Source organism: Protopterus annectens, chromosome 2.part0, assembly GCF_019279795.1.
Source record: "Protopterus annectens isolate FY-2018-M chromosome 2.part0, PAN1.0, whole genome shotgun sequence".
Lineage (NCBI taxonomy): Eukaryota > Metazoa > Chordata > Ceratodontiformes > Protopteridae > Protopterus > Protopterus annectens.
Genome location: NC_056728.1, coordinates 326,619,294 through 326,642,929, shown reverse-complemented (window position 1 = coordinate 326,642,929; position 23,636 = coordinate 326,619,294). Strand labels below are relative to the sequence as shown.

General features: G+C 42.6%; 1 protein-coding gene across 1 annotated transcript in view; it reads left to right on the top strand.

Moving 5' to 3' along the window:
* ISOC1 (isochorismatase domain containing 1) overlaps positions 1–23,636 on the top strand; it is a 421,932-nt gene that overhangs the window by 188,904 nt on the left and 209,392 nt on the right. The window contains exons 3-4 of the mRNA XM_044060807.1: positions 15,470–15,673; positions 16,170–16,286. Coding sequence (XP_043916742.1) covers positions 15,470–15,673; positions 16,170–16,286 — 321 coding nt within the window. The remainder of the gene's footprint in view (positions 1–15,469; positions 15,674–16,169; positions 16,287–23,636) is intronic.

Sequence of the window (23,636 nt, the reverse complement as noted above, 5' to 3'; positions counted from 1 at the left end):
GGTAAATACCTTCATGAAAAAATTTCAATTTAAAAATTTGGGAATGTGTAGCATATCCAAGTCTAATTTGGGCTTGCACGTGTTTAGACATAAAGGCATGCACTTGTCAAGACCAGGGAAGAGAAGTTTTACAACAGATATGCTGCAATATTTGACAAACACAAGGCAGGAGTTTTGCCAAGTGAAAAATGTAACAGTTCACAGAGAGCAATATTTGATGCATCTCTGATGGTTGTTAATTCTAGAAGAATTAGTAATAAAGTTGTTTTTTTTTCTTTAATTTGGAAAGTGTGCTGTGTTTCCAAAAGATTTATGATGATATTGTTTGTGAAACATGGTCAAAGAACAATGACCGGAAACCAGTTCTATCAGAGTATAAATGTTTTTTTCTGTAACAAGCATTTCTAACAAAAACTCATGTAGCAGTGTTATGATAGAGATTAAAGACTGTTATGATACCTGTAATTATTACATGTTCAGTGATAACACCAGTACTGTAGACTGTGTTACTGTGAATATAAAGACTACTCTGGAACATATAACAATTGTCTGAGTGTATGGACTACAACATTCATCTGCTAATGGCCTATAGAAATTTGTACATTTCTTGCATAAAACAAAGGCAGGAAGAATAATAGTGGCTAAGGACTTACTGCTACAACAGCATTATTAAAAAAAATTACAGCGCAAGTTCAGGAACAACAGTTTCTTCAGATTGTGAAAAAGCCTACTAGGGAATGGAACATAAACATTGTGTTCCTAATGAAATGACTGTTATGTCAGATTTTACCACCATTGACTTGCAGTGATCATGGTGTTATAAAGGTTAAATTGCTGATAGATAATTCTTCCAAATTGAAATCAAAACCAATGCACAGAAGATTAATAACAAGTTATACAGAAGCAAAACAGTCACTATATAAAGTTAATTGGAGTGATGGGTTCTGTAGAGAAACTGCAAAAGGAATGTGACATGTTTTGAAAGACATCTTGTTTGAATGTAAAAAAAAAAGTTAATATCTGGATCTAGGCACACAATGTTAAGAGGATAATTTCCATAAGAGCAATATACCTGATTAAAGTGAGAGACAAACATATAAGAAATGGAAAAAAGGTCAAAGTGTGTCTTTGAAAACTGAAATAAACAAGCTAGACAGACATGTTAAACAGTGTGAAGATCAAGAAAATTTTAAAGAAAATATATAATAAAAATATCGAGTATAGTAGGAAACCATTTTATAGATGCATAAGTTGTAGTAGGAGTAAAAACATACAAATTGATTAACTGTGTATAGATTCTAAAATTTATTCTCAGCCACAGCAGATTACAGATAAATCTACAAAATCTTACGTCAAGCACTTTGGCTCCATAAAGGGGGTTGATAAATTGTCCTAGTAACGTCCAGGTAACCTGCAATACTGAAATCAAATGAGATTATAATGAAAAACAAGTATGTTATTTTACATTAGGAAGGTTTGTGGTCTACTCGCTTGGGGCATTACTGTCTAGACAGATTTTTTTTTTTTTTAACTACTAGAGCATTTATTTGTTCATAGCTGAACATTGCTCATCAAATTCCTTGTCTTATTGACCTATTCAGTATTTAAATTTCCCTCACTCCTCCCTAGTAGATCAGTAGCCATGGATATGCACTTCCCCACTCTGTCTCTGTGGCCAGTCTGGTTGGGATGGGTATTCTGAGGCATTGTAGCAATTGCCTCGTACACTGTCAATAAAAGAAATAAAGAATGCAAGCGGTGTAAATGCACTTTAACGCTGAAGGCAAAACTATTTCATACAACCGAAACTAATGCTATAGAGGTTGTCAGTGACACTTGCAGCATGCCTACTTCACAGAGTAAAGACCCCACACGTAAAACTATCTATGCTGAAGCACTTACAGGTAACCTTCCTAAAACACTTAACATCTCCTGCACAGTAGAGTCAAAGAAAGGGTCCTCAGCCATTTTGTAAACAATACCACCCACAGCTACACATAGGAACACTGCATGCAGTACCTCTACTGCTAAGCCCTTAAGGCAAACCAGCTTGCAGCCAAATTTCCTGGTCATTGGTTATTTCTGTATTGAGGCACACTGATGTACCCCTCACCAGACTGAGTAAGGAGGGAGTCACAGTTAGCTGCCTTTGAGGGACTGGGATCTGTCAAGTCACACGGGCAGTCAGGTCATTGAACCACAGGTACCAGTATGACTTTGTCATAGTCCATGTGGGTGTTAATGACCTAAGATGCAACTCCCTTGACTATGTGAAGTGAGATGTGATTGCGCTAGCTGTTTAGGTGTCTCAGGCAGGTACGAGCTTAGCACTGAACAGCATACTACCTTCTCCAAGGGTGATTCCACATTACCAACAGCAATTAATTGGCTTTAACAATTGGCTTAACTTCTGGTGTCGATCCAAGAGGGTACAGTATTTGATGGCCTGGGAGGACATGCTTGACAGCCCTCATTGCTTTGCCAGGGCTGGTCTGCATTTATCCCCGCTACGCTTTCAGATATTGACAAAGAACCTTTCCAACCTCATAGTGCCTTTTTTAGGCAATTCCTGACTGATAAACCTACTAAGTTAAATGAACCTATGAAGGAATATCTGAAGGTGGTACTGCTCAATACTAGAAGTCTTAACAAGAAACTCTATTACCTGCAAGCCTTCCTGTGTCTGGAGAGTGTAGACATCTGTATAGTAACGGAAACATGGTTTAAAGTCTCATAGTACCCCAGCAGTACAAAGTTATAATGGCTTTCACACCTTTAGACCAGCTACTGCACAGGAGGGAGCTAAAGGTGGAGCAGTCTCTGTCTATATTAAATAATGAATAAATGCTTGTTGGACCCTAGTGATAGAGGAATATCAGTTGGGACAGAGTCAATCTTATTATGGATATGATGGGTCTTGTCCTAGAACACAATTTATATACACATCAAGGGTGAATTTTTAGACAATCACAGCATTGTACCTGACAGATGAAAGCACTAAACCATACCAGCAAAATTTATGTACATTGATATTATTGAGAGTTTGGGGGTCTGTCTATATTAAAACCAAGCTCACAATATGGACTAGTTTAGTTTATGACCCACTGGAACTCATGCATGTGTAACTCACCATAAATAGGGTCTCGTACCATATCCTTGCAACCTGCTGGTCCCCCTCCATGTCTCAGGAAACCCGTACTACTTATCTCAATGTACTAGGGTTCCTCACCATTCAACCCAATATGATATCCTAAACTATCCTTCTATAGATTGGGAATCCTGTACCACTTCTAATGCACAAGACCAGCGATTCCTAAACTTTAACACCAACATCCTGGAACAGTTGGTCAAGTCTTCTACCAGGGGAACAAACATTCTTGACCTTGTACTCATGAATATGGGGGGGGGGGGGTGTTCCTCGCCCTGTATACTGTCTTTGTTCATCAGATCACAGTATAAGGTAGTATTACTTAAAATAAAAATTAAATCCAAGGAACCACTGAAACCATAAATCTTTAGGAAGCATTCCAAGACTTAACATCTCTCTACTAAGCAATACTTTGTCTAAGTTCCAAGCACCCCCAAACCCAGTAAACAGTATAGCATATGCTGAGCTGTTTACAAAATCTCTTTACAGCCATATTGATAGCTGTATAGAGTGAGCTGTGCCCACATGTATTAAGAATAAGTCAAACTCAAAAGGCAAGCCACCCTGGTAGAATTGTAATATCAATCAGTTATACGACAAAAGAAAAATAAATGTTGGCCAAGCATAGGAGGAATAAAGCCATATATACTCAAAGTCCCCTGACCAATCTAAGCAGGCAGCTAAGAGGGTTAATTAATACTTCAAAGGCAAAATTTGAAGAAACAGTAGCATCTCAGGCAAAACACAACCACAAACCTTTTTACAGGTATGTCCCTAACTTCAGGGTAACTACACAACAATGCGCATAACTTATTGTAAATGGCATCACCCACACTGAATCGGAGGCCATTGCTAACCTTTAGACTGACTGGTTTAGCTCATATTTCTCCCCCCACTCACCCCTTGATAGTCCAGAGAAAATGCAGCATACCACAATCCCCCCAACCATTATTAGGGAACAGGTCATCAATTCACTTTCCAAAGCCAAAAACATTGCATTGATGGGCCCCAATAACATCCTGGGATGTTTAATAAATAGCATGAAACATGACCTGTCTAGTCCACTTGAGGCACTTTTAAACTGGAGTCTTCAGTCATGTTTTGTGCCTAAGTAATGAAAGTTGACTACAGTCATTCCCCGGCACAAAGGAGGTCCAGCCACTGATCCAGGTTAACTACAGGCCCATAGGTCTTACCAGCCTCATATGTAAGGCCATAGAAAGAATCACCATGGACATGATAAATGATGACACAGGTAACTTGCAAATGCTGGACCCATCACAGTTCAGCTTTGATAAAGGAAGGTCATGCCTATTAAATCAGGTGGACTTTTTTGAGAGCGTCTCCAAAGCAATGGATAAAGATAAGTCTGTGCACACATCTTACCTATACCTGGCTAAGGCTTTTGATACAATACCCCATTCAGGCATAATTAACAAGCTCACTAATTTAGGTATAAACCCTTGTGTCACCCACTGAGTAGCCAGCTGACTCACTGATAGAATCCAGGAGGTCAAAATAGGTGAGACCCTTTCTGCCAAGAGGCCGGTCACTAGCAGAGGCCTCCACTGCGTGGTATTGGTCCCCCTCATTTTTTTGGCATCTATTTCTCTGAAGTGGAAGCAAATGCTGAATGTTTATGGCTGAGTAAATTTGCAGATGATTGCAAGCTGGGGGTTATCATTGACTCCCCTGCAGACACTAGCCTTCTTCAAGGTCTATCTTTGACTAACAAGTGGTGCCAAAGCCACGGTCTTAAACTCAATATTAAGAAATGCATGATTTTACCATTTGGGAAGTCAAGCATCTTGGCTAAGTGCTATGTTGATAATACGTCCCTAAGAGTCGACCCAGTGGTCAGGGATCTGGGTTTGCACGTAGACAGTAGCCATAACTCTGACCACCACATTGCCACAATGGTGAGGAAATCCTTTTATGTTGTGCAGCTTATAAGTATGGGCATGGCATCTAGGACCAAAGAGGTCATTATCTCACTGTACTCCACCCCTTATCAGACCAACCATAGAGTACATCTCTCCCTTTTGTGTGTACCTGACCAAGCATATGCAGCAGCTAGAGTGACCTCGGAAGTTTCTTGCAAAAAGAATGCAAGGTGTAACAAGCTTGCCTTACGCAGAGCACCTTAAAGCCCTTTCCCTCTACTTAGTCTCCTACAGATTGCTGAGGAGTGATTTATGCCTGGCTTGCAAGGCACCTGCAAACCATGCACTTATGAATCTCCTACGTATTTGTAAGTCAGTGTACCAGAAGTACAAGGTCTAGGGAACTGAATTTTGTCTGTGACTTAAACAGAACATGCTGGAGAGACGGATATGCATCCCAAAGACTGTCCCTCCTATGGAACAGGCTTCCCATCCATGTAAAGCTGAGTTCATCTCTTACCCAGCTTAAGCGCAACCTAGACTAGTGGATGGGGAATAATAGGAAATTTACACCAGACCTGGCACCCTTGTCCCTTATGGACAGAGGTAGTTTATAAAAATCAAGTATAATGCCTCTACCTTTAAAACATACCTTAAACTTCACCTCTCCTCACAGTGGTTATGCACTTGCACCTCTACTAAGAACCACATAACTTAACCCTCTCACTATCTTTCTCCTCTTCTCTCTGTAACCACTCTAATCTCCCTTTCTCTCAACCACCCCAACTAATTTTTCCACTCACGTTGAGCCTGCAGTACAACTACATTACCATACTGCTTTTCCTCCTTCTCTGCTATTTATCTTACTCCATATTTAATTTACCTTTATATCGTAGTTTCAATCCATAACTCTATGCTATTTCCTCACTGTTTCTCTCCAGTCCACCCTCTGTTATTAATCTATTGTATGTAATCATAATGTTCGTCTCCAATTTTACCTCTGTCAATAATTTAGTGTATGCAATCATAATGTTGTTTTATTTGCTACTGTTGTATTATATATCCTGTATCATTGTAACATATTTCTTGTCTGTATGTGTTAAATATGGGGCTTTTCTCCCCGGGCCTCCACTGAAAATGGGTTCTTCTGGCCCAGTGGACTACCCCGGTAATCAAATGCAATAAATAAATTAAATAAATAAATGCCTGGTTTCAAATTTCTTATTTTAGATACAGGACATCATTGTTCTCTCAGGAAGACCTGGCTAGGCTTATAAAGGCTCCATCCTCCGGGTCATTAGCCTAATAACAATCTATGAATCTATAAATTAGACCAAAACAAAGTACAGGGAGGAGATCGAATAGGTAATAACGGCCTGAGAACACATCGTCGTGAACTTAACTTCTCATCTTCTTTTTATAGGTGATTTAAAACTGTATAGTTCATCAGATGAGGATCTGAAAGCACAACTTCCAGTGGTCAAAACTTTTTCAGGTGATTTAAGGGGTCTGTATCATATGAGCGAATGCGAAAAATACCGAACGCATTAAAGAGCGAAAATGTCGGACCTCAAAGTGCTTCTTGTGGGATCGAAGTACAGTGAAGGTCGGAATATTTGCCCTTTCCTCACTGTAGTGCGATCCTGGAGTTGGAATACATATTTAGCAGGAGGTGTGGGGGGGAATAAAGAGTTCAAGGTCCAGCATTTTCGCTGTTTAGAATGTTAGATATTTTTCACATTCGCTGATATGATATAGACCCGATTTAAGAATGTCATTTGATCTTGATAAATGTGAAAAAGCAACTTTTAAAGTAGGAAAGCTGCAGCACCAAGAGAACATCTATTTGGAACAGGAATGTGATATAAAAGAACTTGAGCAAGAAGGACTATATAAATATTTGGAAATTGATGAAGGATCAACAGTAAAGCATGAACAAATGCAAATAAAACTCTGTAAGGAATATTTTAGAAGACTAAAATTAATATTAAAAACAGCATTGACATATAATAACAAAGTCCAAGCTATAAATCAATTTCCTGTTCCTGTCCTAACTTAAAGTTTTGGAGCGAATGATTGTCCTCAAAAGGTGTTGCATAGGTTGGGCAGGAAAACACGAAGGATGCTTCATGTTTATGAAATGATTTGTAAAAATCAGCATATGCCAAAGTTATATATTCCATGTTCAGAAGGAAGTATGGGCATCCTCGAAATTGATTACGGATCTAGATCTGCAACCGTGGGACTGCATACATATCCGCTGACCTCACAAAACCCAAACATAGTGAAAGTTTTGAAACATGAGGAGAATAAGTCTAAGATGCGTTCCCTGCTTAGTTTAGCAGAAGCATGTCAGCGTCAAGTGGGAATGGAAATTAAACCAGAAGTTGATAAAAATCAGGTAGCAACTGAATATGCTAAAAAACAGAGTATGTGAGGTGAAGGATCAGATGAGAAGGCAAGAAATGTGGAAAATGAGTAAATATTGTTGCAAGTATAGGAAACTCTTGGAACAACATCATGTTGATCAGGATCGAATGCAGGAAGTGAATTTAAATCAAGACAAAAGGTTAATATTAGCATCCTGAGATAGTGGGCTACGTACACATGGTTTCTCACATGTTCAATGGACTTTGAAAACCAAACAAATGTAGGTTTTGTAAAACGGAATTGGAAACAGTCACACATCTTGTAGCTGATTGTGATATACTAATCGCAGAAGGACTGATTACTGAAAGGCATAATAATGTGGCAAGACTTTAGGGATTGTGCAAACATTACAGAACTGAAGTAGCTAAAAAACAGTTGAAACATGCGCCACAAAGCATCATAGAAAATGATGGAAGTTTTATAATACATGGGATCACCCATTACCAACAGTTCAAAAAATAGATGCTAGAAAAGCAGTTACAATAGTCCATGAAAAGATGACAAAAGTCGCATTGATAATTGAAATTGCTACACCCAGTGACTACACTGTCTTACGTACAGTGAGAGAGACAGTCATAAAGAACCAGGATTTGGAGGCAGAAACTAGGGCAATGTGGAAGAAGGATACCCAGACAGTTCCAGTAGTAGTTGGAGCAACAGGTCTTAAACATTTATAGTCGTACTTAAATACGATGTTCTTCGTGTTTCACTGTTGCAGTCATTACATTTTGGTAATCCTGCTGGCAGATTGCCCTCAGCCGGTCTGAATTCCAAAGTCTTGGGTCCTGCGTCGGCTGCTGTCGCCCCTTCCCTGATGTCAGGGGTATAAAAGAAGCAGCCAACGCCATTTTCTTCAGTCTTTCTTGCCGCATGGTGCCCGAAGCAGAAGCAGTTCTCAAGTGTCGGTCGGCCGACTCCTGAGATTTTCGTGTTTGAGTTTCAGATCCGAAGTCTTCAATAAAACTAAGTACCCTATTGGGGAAACTTTTTTCTTGCTCCAGACCAATGTCAGAAAAAGTTAATAATTGTATTTCTTGTGGAAAGCAAATACCTCATAAGGATTTTCATTCTTACTGTATTCCTTGCCTAGGCCCTGATCACAACGTTACTGGTTGTCAGTTTTGTGCTAGATTTAACCAACGTACTATTAAGCGTTGGTATAATTTTGCTTTAAACTTGTTTGGACGCCGGTTTAATTATCCTGAAATGTCATCGGATAGCCACCCGACTACCGCAGTTTACAAAAAACGCAAAGAAAAGGATAGAGAAAAACAACCGAGGCCCAAAACCGACGACGAAACTTCTCCTAAGCCAGTCGCCGGTTCGCCGGTCCTCAGTGAGGCACTTTCACAGCCCCTGACACCCGCTACTTTAGAGTCGCAGGCCGCTACCGACACCCACGTGGAGTCGGCCATGCCATTGGATACTCAAGGTATTGCAGCCTCGGACGCTAATCCCTCAGATGGGTCCGGAGCCACTGAGCAGGTACCGGCTTCTGAGGGTGTATTCATACCTAAACATCTTTATAATAAAACAACTTCAGCTTCAAAAGCAAAGACTAAAGCACCATGTGGACAGGCCTCCATGCCCAAAAAACAGATGCTCAAAATGGCCAAAGACTTGATTACCTTGATCAGGGGTTCCCATCCCCCTCCTGATGAGGCCTAGGCAAGACACTGACTATGAATCTTCAGATCAGGTTTCTATTTCTTCTGATTCCTCTTATGATCAGGAATATTCTGTTCCCCCCATGAGGATTCTGATGCTGAAGAATCTATTCCTTCAGCATCTCCTCCTGAGGACTATTCCTTTGGGGAAACCGTACATACCATGAGAGAGCATTTCCACTGGGAGAGCCAAGATTGTTCAGAATCTAAAAAGAGGCTCAGAGATTTTCTTTTACTTCCTCAGCACAGGCCTCTAGCCATTCCACCTGTGTTAGACATTGTAGATGATGCGTTTTCGGAGTCCAGTCTGACCCCTGACTCCTTACCCCCAGCTCCTGTTAAGCCTGACCGATATTACAGGGTTCCGAACTAACACATAATTTCTTTTTAAAAACCCTGCTGCTGACCCAGAAACTATTTCACAGGGTCCAAAGGGAGTTAAGGCTTCCACTGCAAAAAACCCTACCCCCCCTGACAAAGATTCAAGGGCACTGGATAGATGGGGAAAAAAGGTTTACACATCTGCAACTTTGGCTATAAGGGCCTTAAACTGTCAATTTCATATGCTTAAGTATCAGCAACATGTCATGGGATTGCTTAAACAGAAAATGTTGTTAAATTCAGAATGTGCAGAAAACAAGGAAATGCAGGATTTATTGTATGCAGCAGAACAAGTTGGAAAACATACTTTGCAATGTGGTTTTGATTCTTTGGAGGCCTCCTGCAGGGCCGCAGTTACGGGTTCTGTAATTAGTAGGCATGCTTGGTTAAAGGAACAAAATCTGCCTGATCATGTTAAAGTTAAATTGCTAGATGCACCTTTACAGCATGATACTTTGGTGTTAATTCAGAAGAGGTTCTAAAGAAAATGGAGGACAAAGCTAAATCTATGCAAACTGTCAAAGAATTTTTACAAGTACAGCCACCTAGGTTTAGTAGACACTGGCCTACAAAAAATTGGTCCTTTCCTGTGTCAGACAGATCTCAAAGGGGCAGATCCAGATGACCTAGGGGCAGACCCCAGGCACAAGGTTCTTATAGGCCCAAGCAGTGGGGTGCTTCTATCTCCAAAGCTGGAGAAGACAGATCACAGACTTACAGAAAACAGTCCCAATGACTTCCCCCTGCCTGCACCAAGCACTTATCTTCTGGCAGCACCCTTAGGGGGAAAATGAGCACTTTTTGTTCAAAATTGGCACATCATAACCCAGGACAAGTGGGTTCTAAACATAGTGTCACAAGGCTACAAATTCCATTTCCATACTCTACCAAAGGCAAATTGCTGGCCAGATCTGCCAAAAAATCAATGGGCAGAGGCACAAAAACAAGTCTCATCCCTCATGGACATGGGGGCCATTCAACAAGTACCAGAGCAAGAGCAGGGACAAGGATTTTACTCGACTGTTCTTGGTACCCAGAAAGGACAAGGCCTGGAGGCCGATACTGGACCTATCTATTCTGAACACTTTCCTGGATATTCCAAAATTCAAGATGTTGACTTTGCAGCAGCTTCTGCCCATGCTGGGCAAGAATGCGTGGCTTGTGACTTTAGAACTAAAAGAGGCATACCTGCATGTTCCAATCAGACAAGCATGCAGAAGATACCTAAGATTCAAGGCTGGTTCAATGCATTACCAATTCTCTGCAGTGCCCTTTGGCTTATCTACTGCGCCCAGGGTCTTTACAAAGTGCCTGGCACCAGTAATTGCATTCTGCAGACAGAGAAATGCAAATATATCCTTACTTGGACGACTGTCTCATTCAAGCAGAGGACAAGGATATTCTTCTTCAACATCTGGCATTTGTGCAAAAACTCCTAACATGCCTAGGGTGCACAGTCAACAAAAAAAAAATCAAAACTAGTACCCTCACAAGAGATAATATTCCTGGGTGCAAGCTTGAATACAACTGCCCAGATGGCTTATCTCACGCCAAACAAACAAAGGCAACTGACTACCTATTTCAAAATGTTAGCAACAAAGGCCCACTTATCTGCAAGAAAAATTCTGCAGGCTTTGGGCTTCATGGCATCCTGCATCCTACTAATTCCATATGCAAGACTGCATATGAGGAAACTTCAATGGTATCTAAAAAGTGTTTGGACTCAACATTGCCACAGCCTGGAAACGGTCATTACTCTCATTCCCTGCCTGCAACAGGAGTTTCGATGGTGGGCAAAGGCTTGTCACCAGAACAAGGGACAGCCATTCACATTACCTCCAGCCAGGCAGACACTAACAACGGACACATCAGACTATGCCTGGGGAGCCCACATGGCAGGAAGATGCATTCAGGGCACATGGTCCTCAAACCAAATGCATCTACATATCAATCAAAAAGAGATGTTAGCTGTTCAAAATGCCCTGACAGCCTTCAAAGACCTACTTCATCCGGGACAACTACTGATAAAGACGGACAACACCACGGTCATGTGGTATATAATCAAGCAGGAGGGCACACATTCTTACCCCCTTTGCAGACTAGACATGACCTTGTGGGACACAGCTTTGACTTCCCAAGTACATCTGCAGGCACAATTCCTGCCAGGAAAGGAAAATACTCTGTCAGATGAACTAAGCAGAAACCTCATGGATCCACAAGTCTTCAGCATGATAACAAGGAAATGGGGATGCCCGGACATAGATCTATTTGTCTCCTCTCTCAATTACCAACTACAAAGATTCTGCACAAGGACTTATCACAGACAAGCATGGAAAGTGGACGCCCTGTCTTTCAGCTGGAAAAATCTATCAGTATATGCTTTTCCTCCACTGCTTCTCCTCCCCAAGGTGCTCCTAAAGGTCAGACAGGAGAAGCCAAAGATGATACTGATTGCCCCAGACTGGCCACAACAGTACTAGTATCCAATACTAAGAAACTTATCTCTATACCCAGCTTGGACCTTACCTCAAATACCTCGACTACTGCCCCAGCAAAACAATCAGATCATGCACAGCCACCTTAAGACATTAAACTTGGCAGCATGGCAGATAATGTAATCATACAAAAAACACCTCTCAGTAAAGCTGTGAAGGATGTGATTCTGGAAGCCAGAAGGCCTAGTACTAGAAAGTCTTATGTGGGAAAATGGAAGAGATTCTGTGCCTGGAACCAGGCACAAGGAACTGATACAGCGGTACCAAATATTCCTCAGATTTTGCAATACTTAACGGAGATGCTGGACAAAGGCCTATCTTTTTCAACAATTAAAATTCATGCCTCTGCCATTTCAGCTCATTACAATACAGAGCCACCACTTTTTTCTCTCCTTTTATTAAGGCAGTACCTCAGAGGAGCCAAAAATTTAAGGCCCCCAAGGAAACTACCAATACCTGCATGGGACCTCAACTATATCTTGGAAAAGCTCACCCTGCCTCCTTTTGAGCCAGCTGCTTCTGCTGATATGAAGTTTCTATCATGGAAAACAGCTCTGCTCTTGGCAATTACTTCTGCAAGACGAGTTTCAGAGCTACAGGTGCTCATGGCTGTGGAACCTTTCATCATTTTTCATCCAGACAGGGTCTCCCTGAGGGCAAACCCAACGTTTATGCCTAAAGTAGTGTCCAGTGTGGCTCTTAACCAAGCCATCCATCTGCCAACCTTTTACCCAAATCCACAGAACGAGGGGGAGAGAATTCTGCATTCTTTGGACGTACACAGACAACTTAGATTCTACTTGGACAGAACCAAAGCTTTCAGGAAGACAGAACAATTACTAGTGGCATATGCTGCAGGATCACAAGGAAATCCCATCTCAAAGCAGATTATTTCTAAGTGGTTAGGCCACTGCATTCGTTTCTGCTACTTACACCATGGCAAGCCAGTGCCTAAGGGCATTAGGCCTCATTCCACCAGAGCTGCAGCCACCTCAGCAGCTTTTCTCAGGGGAGTACCAACCAGAGACATTTTAGAGGCGGCAACTTGGAGTTCAGTGCACACCTTTACAAAGCATCATCATCTCCCACTCTACTCTAAATCCAGGGCAGGCTTTGCCACTGCAGTTCTGCAGGGCCTCATAGCCGCTCCTACTGCTGTCTAGATCCTGCCTCCCAACCATAGCTTTGGGATTCTACCCGAATGTAATGACTGCAACAGTGAAACACGAAGAACATATTACAGTTGTGTACACTTACATAAATGTAGATGTTCGAGTGTATTCACTGTTGCAGTCCAGGTTACCCACCCGCCTTCCCCCTTGTTTCTTTTGGATCATATCTTTCCTTCTCTGATTTATTCTACCTATGTGATGTATTTGCTTTTAGATGAAGGTAAAATTTACATTGGTGTATTTCTGAAAATATATATATATATATATATATATATATATATATATATATATATATATATATAAACTTTGGCTACCCTTTTTTGGGGGCACCTGACATCTGGGGCAAGAAAAACTGAAGAAAATGGTGTTGGCTGCTTCTTTTATACCCCTGACGACCTGACAGGGAAGGGGTGACAGCAGCCGACACAGGACCCAAGACTTTGGAATTCAGGCCGGCTGAGGGCAACCTGCCAGCAGGATTACCCAAATGTAATGACTGTAACAGTGAATACACTTGAACATCTACATTTATGGTAAGTGCACACAACTGTACTTTACCGATACATGTAACAACATACAAATTGCAGGAGTCATTGCTGGGCACATTGTGGGTTTTGGGAAGAACACTTCTGGTTAACGTTAAAGATTGAAAGAATACTAATTTCACAAACTTTAATTGTACTTTGACTCAGTAATAGGGTCCATTCCTGTCATATTATTAGAAACCTAAAAAACTTGGAGAAATTAGAAAATACCATTACATCAGTTATTCACTAGGTCATTTAAATATGGAGATATTCCTCAAGGTTGTAGACATTCACTTGTTAAACCTGTCTTTAGGGGAAAGGAGAATAGGACAATCCCAGAGTCATACAAGTTTACTTTCATGTTGTGGAAAAATAATGGAGAAGATTATTTTGGATAAATTATCAGAACTGGAAAGGTTGGGATGTGAAGCCGTATATCAGCATGCATATGTTGAAAATAACCACCTGTAACATGATGCTCTATAATAAAAACATGATGATCTGTAATAATGTATTAACAGCTATGAATGAAAAGTTGTGCTGTAATGTAATTTTATATAGGCTTAATTTCAACACTGGCTAGGGTCATGCACAACACATTGATCAATAAATTAGAACAGCTAGGTATTGATGTACTGAGATGGATAGCCACATGATCAGCTGAAATTCTAGGTTACAGCCATGGTTTCCCACAGGGCTGTGTCCTATAACCATACTTGTTAAGGTTGTATCTTTCAGATCTATAATTTTCATCTGAGGTGCTCTACAGTCTCTGTGCAGATGACCTAAAAATGGGTAAACTGATTGCATGTGTTAAGATATGCCTTGGCAATGTGCTACTTTTCTGGCTATATCAGGTAAGTGAAAATGGAGCAGTGGGTACCAGCAAAAATACAGTTAGACAGCATCATGTTTGCTTTTTGTTTTTGTTTTTTTTCTGTGCATGGCTTTTTATGTCCTGCTGCAGTATTGCATAGGTTGTAGCTTGTGTGCACGTCAACACATGTTTATCTGAGTTGCCTGTGGTGCCAGCTGGCTCACACCCCTCGCTATGAAGACTGAAGCTAGGGAGGCAAGCTGCAGCTTCCAGTGAAGCATACTCTGCTGTGTGCAAACCCTGGGTATCTCCTCACACTCCTAGGATGGGCAGGCTGATGCATGTTGCTAACTCTTAGTGCCACTCCTCACCCAAACCCATCCTGTCCAGCACCCAAACCTCCAGTCAGAATGTGGTTGTCCTGGTTAACGCCAGGGCTTCATACTTCTATGCCACATAGCAGTGCAGTTTTCTTCTTTAATAATTCTAAAATTTTGACTGATTCATTTCTTCCTTTTTCATAAACAAGGAAAATCAGTGTATGTAGTAAAGCATTTTCTACTTGAATGCCAGTCGAAAATTACTGGTGCTTTGAATCATTTGGTGTTACTTTAATTTTATTTCATGAACAATCTCTTAGTTTGACAAGTAAATAACTAGAATCTGTTACCTGAACATGCCATTTTCCTTGGATAGAGAGAATGTTGACATTAACCAGAGAATCAGTCTTCATTACGTGTATTTACTGAGAGACATTTCCAGGTCCAGGGTAACTGCAATGGTTAGGATACTCTTTGGGCGTCTGCATCAGATATCTACAGTTGTGGAAGGTGTTATAAATCAGAATAATATTTAGAGCGTAGTGGTCTTTGTGAAGATGATGCTTACATGTGCTGCTCATTATTTTATAGATAATTTTGTTTTTTCATTTCTTTATGCCTTTCTATAGCTACAGGGTGCTCGGATTCTTGGAATTCCTGTTATCTTTACTGAGCAATATCCTAAAGGTCTTGGAAGTACTGTTCAAGAATTAGATCTGTCAGGAGCCAAGCTTGTGTTACCAAAGACAAAGTTCTCAATGGTGCTGCCAGAAGTAGAAGCTGCACTGGCTGAGATTCCAGGAATTCACAGTGTTGTCTTATTTGGTGTAGAAGTAAGTAACTTTTGCTGTCTGTTAAGACCTGTTTTCTCATATTAACTGTAATATTGCTTCTGTCATCTGATGCGCATTTTGTATTTTTATATGTAGTGCCAGTATGATTCATCTTCCCTTTGCTGAGTAGTCTTTAGCTGCAAGTAAGACATATTTAGAAAAGTAATGAGTTTATCCAGCATGTTGTTAAAGCGAAACATATGCCTGAAACAAAAATATGCACTCTGATTACCCTGAATGTTTCTAAGGCATAGATTTGTGTAGATTTTGGCACACACCAATACTTGAAGAGTTTTAAGCAAATTCGATAGCTAGATCAAGTCCCTGATACTCATGGAAATGGGCAGCTGTGTTTAACAAGTGTCACCATTAGTAAGTAATTTTTAAAGTTATTTCATTAATATACAAGATATGATTTTAGTTGCATATACGTTTTGAGTACCTGTTACAGTTTTGATGCAGCAGTTGCTGTTTTTATTTTTTATTATATTTGCAGACTCACGTATGCATTCAGCAGACTGCCTTAGACTTGATAGGGAGAGGTCTCGAAGTCCACATTGTGGCTGATGCTACCTCATCAAGAAGCATGATGGACAGGATGTTTGCACTTGAGGTAAGGAATACTGTCCCAATTAACCAGTCATTTGGATCTTTCTCCTAGATCTGCACTGTGATGATGGATAGATTAAATTGGGTTTTAATGGAAATAATAGAGGCCTCTTAAAGAAAGTGTCTGCATTGCTTTTAAACTTAGTACATTTTTAAAGGGAAATGGACAGTTGTGTATGTTTCCGAGACGTGGAGAAATGTCATTTCCAGTATTATTCATCTTTCACTTCATTTCTGCTAAAGGAATATTGTGTTATGTTGCAGAAAATGGAGAAGCTTTACAGTGTTTAAAATGAAAAGATTTGATATCTGTGGTCTGTCTTGGCTGCCCATTTGTTGCAGCTGGTGTCCCAGTGGTGTTCCTCTCCTCATCCCTGTTATCTTTTTTCTTGATATTTTCTTTCCAACTCCACTGAAAATGGGTATTACCAGTCAGACTTTCCCAGTAAACAAAGATAAATAAACTGTTCTAAGCCATTTTGAATGTGTCATTGCTGTTTGCATTTTACCACTCACTGTGACACTTTATTTCACTTGTTTACAACTCCTCTCAAGCAGAAAGCATTTATTATCCATTCATTTTCTGATGTCTGCTTTATCTTAAACAGAACTACAAGAAGCTAGAGCCCATAGTGGTACTCAGTAGGTATAAGGGAAAGAATTGGTCCTGTGGGGTGATGTCAGCCTGTCTGGGGACACTCGGACTTTGACATCCCTCCACCCCATATTCACACCTATAGGCAATTTATAAACTTCACTCATCACTATGTCTTTGGGATGTGGGAACAAAACAGATAATGTGACAAAAAATTCCAAGGAGAGAGAGAGAGGATACAGATTTTACACAGACATTGCTCTGAGAATTTCATGTTATACATACTCCTCTCTATCCTGCTTTTCCCATTTATGGTGTTATGTGTGGGAAAATACCCAGACTTTTCTCAACTATCACTTCATTCATTCCCGTAATCACTCTGTTGGATTTGTCTGTAATTTTTTTCTTATCTCTTTTTCTGTGTAGAGTCTCCAGAACAGGACAGAACACCCCAACAGTGGTCTTAGCATTGACATTTTTATAGTGATTAATACCAGCTCCCTCTTGTCAAATTCTATCCTTTTGTTGTATAGCCCAGCTTTCTGTTTACCCTTATTACTGCATTCTTGCATTATCCTGTTGATTCACTATTGCAGAGATGTAAAGTACTATAAGTTTTCATGATCCATTTACTTGGAGCTTGATCCTCCCCTATCCTCAGGATGTGCACAGTTTTGGATTGCTGTTTTCGTGGTGCACCTTGATTTTGACTGCTTTGAACCTCCACTTCCATTTGTTTCAGCTCATGCTTCTAAATTTCTGAGTCACTTTATAAGAATCATGGTAAAATTCAAGGCATCTGAGTCTTGTAGTCATTATGCATGCTGATACTCATTACCAGTCAAGGCTGGGATGAATTTATACAGCAATAACCCATGGCACGGTATGAGTAATGCTGGATTTACCCACGGTTGGTGTGGTTTGGTCACAAGGGCAATGCCTGAGTGACCAAACAAAGCCAATCGTGGAGCATTACCCACACCCAGCCATTCATTATTGCTGTTGTACAATGACATTGTTTATTTAAGAAAAGTAAGTAACTTTTTTTTTTCCTAATGTATTGTGCCGTGGTGCACTTCTGCTATTTTCCCTGTATTTTGGGGCTTTCTTGATGTACTGCACATGCATATGGGACTTAAGTTCCCATGCATCCGCAGTACATCAGTGCTTTGGAAAGGAAGCAATGGAGAAAGGAAGATCTCTGTTGCTTTTTGGGGTTTTTTTTGTTTTGTTTGTAATAACAAAAAAAAAAATTGAAATCTGGATAGTTGAGATTTATGAGGGAGATGGGACAGAGAAAATAAATGGATAATCTGGTACATTTCTCTAGTTTTGCATAACGTACCTGATTGTCTTTGTATTTTCTTTGTCCTGTCTTTTTCCTATTTCTGAAGTATCTGGATTTCTAAGTTGGTTAGTTTATGTTTTTCTTTAAAAAAGTGAAGAAAACTGGAATCTCAGTATCATATATTAATAGAAGAAAGTTCAGATGACCGGACCTTTTTCTTTTGGTATGTGCCGAGAGCTGATGCTATCTGTGTCATTATTCATCACGGATGGGTCTTTGATCTGACCTCGGTTCTGAGACGGCAGCTGAAGGACAGCTCCAGAGCTCAAGCTCCTCCCCTTCCCATAATCCCCTGCACACCCAAAACCCTCCGATCTTGTTTGCTACACTTTCGCTAAGGACGTGTGTCTTGCAGCTCAAGCTTCCTTGATTCAGATAAGTTAATTTAACTATTTTTCTTTGGGGTTTTTCTTTCTCCTCTTATAGCTTTTAGTGTGCTGTTTTCTCCTGCCTTCTTTCAGTTTAGTTAGACTAGATTTCCTCCCCTCTCTGTAGCTTTCTAAGTTTTTTCTCATGGGTTCTCTCCTTTTTCTTTCAGAGTCCTTTTGGTAGTTTTTGTTAGGGTTTTTTTCACTGTAGCTCCCTTAATTAACTTTCCTTAGTAAGGTAGTCCCTTCTTGGCTCTTTGCTACCCTTTCCTGTCTGTAGAGTGCTGGTGTTGTTTTCGTGCATGTGTGAGTGTGTATGCTACTGTTAATATGTCTGAGAAGCCATCTAGCTTTAAAAGATGTTCCTCATGCGGTCAGAAAATGACCCATTCCGAATCGCACGAAGAATGTGTCTGTTGCCTAGGAAAGAGTCACCTGGAGGTTGAATTTGACATTTGTGCCACATTAAACCCTAGGGTTCTCATAGATCGCAGAAATATGCTTCTGCTTAAGGGGCTTGCTAAAGGGGGTCCTCTGGCCTCCGGTTCTAAGACCTCTTCTGATGCTAAAAAGAAGAATCATCCTTCCTGTTCCAAAGATTCTCCTTCCAAAAAGCCGAGGCTCTCAGACCACAGATTCCCAGATCCGAGTCCAGCCTCTTTGGCTTCGGATCTGGGCTGTTCTGCTCCCAGATCCTCGGATCATTCTTTCGGATCTGAGGTCTCAGAGCCTTGGAGGCTCCCTGTCAGGTCCACATACAGTGCCGGCTAAACCATCAGATCCATCCAGGTCTTTGGATCTGACGGTTCTATCAGATCCGATAGTTATAGACTGTTACCCCTCTTTGAACCGAGACATAGGAGTTGATCTCCCTCCCAAGACCACAGATTATTGACAGGTTCTCTGGCAAGGACGGGACATTCTTTATATCTTCCAAGTTCTACAGAAATTTGCTTTCTTTAGATATGGATAGGATAATGAGAAGTTTTTTCAACGACCAAATTGAGTTGTGCTTGTTACCATCCCTGGCTCAGTTACCAAGTGGATCCTCTCCATCGCAGGACTTCACTCTCCTCGTCTGACCCATCTGGGTTTGGATCCCCAGGATCAGAGTATTCCCTGTGAGAGGCCGACTGTGTCAGGTATACCTTCCTTTCTCACATTGTCAGGGTCCCTGGCTGGCTCTATTCCATTGCCCTCAGAATTGGCTGTGCCTTGGCCCCGTGAGATTGGTGCTGGTTCCCAGGGGGGTGGGGTCAGGCCCAGAGTTTTTGGTCCATTCCCTCCCTTTGAGAACCTCTGCACTGGACAGCCCGGGGCCAATATCTTCTGGAGATGTCTGTGCTGCATCGAGGTCCCTCCTTCCCTCCTTCCCAGGAGGCTCCGACTGTGGGGTAGGAGAGGGGGGCTTCATCCAGACCATCTTCCTTCCGGGTGGTGGAGAGGAACCTCTCCAGCTGAGCAGTTAACTCTCCTTCGTCCACAGGGGCAAGCCCTCATCATCCTTCCAGGGTCAGCCCTTCCGTGAGCACCTTCAGATGGGCAATACCTCCCTTGGGGTCCCTGCCTCTTCAGAGTCCTCCCCAGAACCCGCCATGGAGGAGCCTTCTTGGAGGAGGACATGCAAGAGGAGGCAGTTGTACTCCCCTAAAGGGTCCATCACTGAGGACACAGATTTCGAGGAGGGAGATGGGTCCCCCAGACTTCTATCTGAGAAAGTGTCCTTTGGGGACATTGTCAAAATTCTCAAGCAAAGAGGCAGGTGGTCTTCCCCCACCCCATCTTCATAGGAATCCATATTTCTGAAGGCTTTCACGACGGACCCATCTTCTACCTGGGTGTCCCCCCCTGCCGAAGAGCTTGTACAGTTCATTGCCAGCAGGGTTGGAAAGAGACGGACACAATGGAACCAGTCCCTAAAAAGGCCGATAAATTTCTAAGTCCCCCCAAGGATAAGACCTTTTGCCCCATTGATGACATTGTGGTGACCGCAGCTACAAAAAAGGAGCTCGCTGACCATATCTCCATGGCCCATGCCATGAATAGGGAGTCTTAGGCGATTGACTGCTTTGGAAAGTGCGTGTTTGCTTCAGCTGCCTTCAGACTGAGAGCAACCAATTACATGGCACACTTCACGTGGCTGCAAAGAGATTTGGTGTCGGAGCTCACAACTTCCCTTTCAGAGTTGCTGCTTCCAGAGAGTCTTAAATTGGTCTCTCCAAAGCTATCCAGTCTAACTTCCCTGGTTAATGCTTTGATGAGGTTGATCGCCAATGCGGCAGAGGCCACCTTGTGAGCTGCAGGCACAGACATTGCCATTAGATGGCATGCTTGGCTTCGCCTTTGTGAGTTTGCTGAACCCTTTATGGCATCCTTCACTAATGTCCCTTTTGATGGGTCAACCTTGTTTGGTCTCTCTGTGAAAGAGACATTGACCTGCAGCAAGCAGGAGGGAAAGACTCTGTCCATGGTAGGGATCAAGTTCTCTACTACCCAATGATCCTTTTTCAAGAATCAGAAGGGTAGTAAGAAACTTTGGATGTAATGGGATCCTATCTCGCCTACATTCATAACTGATGGGCTCGGAGCCGATCCATCGGCCAACTAATACACTAGAACGAAGTCTCTTATTGGCTGGGCTACTCCCTATCCCAGGATGCACTACACCTGCTTCCCCAGATCTCGTTTGCCGCTTTACAAGCTGGACGTGGTCTCGACTTGGCTGGAGCTAAGTGGTTTCTTTTACCTTTACTGGTCTTTGACCTTGGGTTGTTTCCTCTGAATATTCATAAAACAGCTGTTTTAACAGCTACTTTCTGTAAAGAGTGTATTTTAGTATATAACTTTGTGTCTGAAGTAATACTGGTACTTTATTTCGCTGTCGGGCAAGGCCCGTTTAAGTTAGAGGGCCTTTGCCCTATTTTTTGAGTGTTGGTGTTAATTTTATTTTTTCTTCGGGCTAAGCCCGTTTAAATTAGAGGGCTTTGGACCGTTGTTTTTGTGGTGTGTGTGTGTTCACTGTGTTCTCTTGTGAGGTAAATTTTCCTCTCAGAGCTCGTGCCTGGTTTCTCGCGCTCTACAGTTAGCGCAAGCTTTGTCAGTTATACTGCTTGTCATATCTCTTCTACTTTATTATGTCAAAAGAGCAGAAGTCAGGATTTAAGAAATGCACTCGGTGCAATTACAAAATGTCTATTACAGACAGTCATTCCATTTGTGTGTACTGTTTGGGGCCTAAACATCTACAGGAGACATGTAGTGTCTGTCATGCTTTCTCCTCTAGGGTTCTTCAAGAGCGCAAAAATAAACTCATCTTGAAGGGTCTTATTAAGCCCTCCTTTGAAGAAGCTTTGGAGCCTCCTGTTACATCCAAAAAGAAAAGATCGTCGGCTCCGACAAGTCCGTCGGAACCGACTGCTAAAAGCAAAATCGACCTCTTCTTCCTCGGCTCCACTGACGTCTGCCTCGATACCTCCTTCCTCGGCTCCATTAGTCTCGGAGCCGCAGGTTGGAGTATCGAATCACCTCCATCGGTTCCAATGGCTTGCCGGTGGAGGTGTGCAGCTCAGACTCTTCTCCCTCGGCTCCGAAGAAAGCTCCTTCGGCGCCGATAGTGGTCAATGCTGTGGTGGAACCGCGCCGATAGTGTTGGAGCCTTTTCGGAGCCGGTCCCCTACTCTCGGAGCCGAGAGGAAAGTCTTCTCGTCTGTCTACCTCCTCTAAATCTTCGAAATTGTCTGATCAGGATTTGGATAGGGTGATACAGAGGCTTTTCCAGTCTCCAGTCTTTGCTAATGGTCTCGGCTCCAGCCCAGTTGGCTTCGGAGCCGATCCTCCGACACATTCGATTCCTCCTCCAACCTCCTCGAACCGCTGGAGTCGGTGATGGTGGAGCAATGCGGAGCCATACGGTCGGAGCCGAGACCCCTTCGAGGTCTGTCGGCTCCGACTATGGTACCTACCCTGTCCTCGGGTTCAGGGTTTGGTACTGGGACTTCTCAGTCGGGCCCGAGGGGAACACTTTGGGGCTGGGTGCGTGCCTAGTCTTCCCTCGGAGCATCGGCTGCTGGAATTCCCAGTGCCATCGTGGCCTCTAGACCAGTGATCTCCATGGAGTCTGGAGGTCCGGCCTTTGAGGCCATGAGGACCGCGCTGGCCATGCCTTTGCCGGCTCAGCAGGCTTTTACCTCACCGTCCCTAGATCTGGAGACTGGTGCTTCTGTTGTGTTGCAGTCCCCCGGCAGCGGGCCCCAAGGCCTGAGGATACCCCTTCGGGTTCCTTCTTCCAGGGGTCCGTCCGAAACTGCTTCGGACGAGCCCCCACGGAAGAAATTGTGCAAGAGGAAGCACGTGGACTCCCAAGATGAGTCTGTTACATCGGATACTGACCTCGATGACGCAGAAGGGTCCCCAAATCATCTTCGATGATATCTCTTTCTCAGATATCCTGGAGATTCTGAGACAGAGAGGAGATTGGCAGGCCAAAACCCCTTCAGCTGAGGAGTCAGTCTTCCTCAAGGCCTTCGGGCCCAGCCCTCCGCCTCCTGGGTGTCTCCGGATGAACTCCTTGATTTGGTTTCTCGGAACATCCAGATTCTGTGGAACCGGTGCCTGCGAGACCCAATAAGTTTCTTTCAGCCCCCCCCCCCCAGAAGGAATTTCTGACGAAAGGTGTTCCAGTAGATGCTATGGTGGTGGCTTCTGCCACACAGCAGGACGTGGCAGAGGCTTCAACGCCTGTCCACCCTCCTAATAAGGATTCTAGGAGCATGGATAGGGAAGCGTGCCCTGTCGTCAGCGGCCTTTACCTTACGGTCGCTGAATTATTTATGTCATTTTACTAGGCTCCAAAGGGACCTCCTTAAAGAGCTAAATGACTCTCACTGGTAATCTACCTGAGGCGCTGGCCCGGCTGTTGGCCAGATGACTACCCTGTTATCCATCGTGAACTCGCCCATGAGGCTCATTTGCGTTGCCCTCAGGAGACACGCCTGGTTACGCTTGTGTTCATTTGGAGGCCTTCAAGTCTTCCTTCCCTTTGAT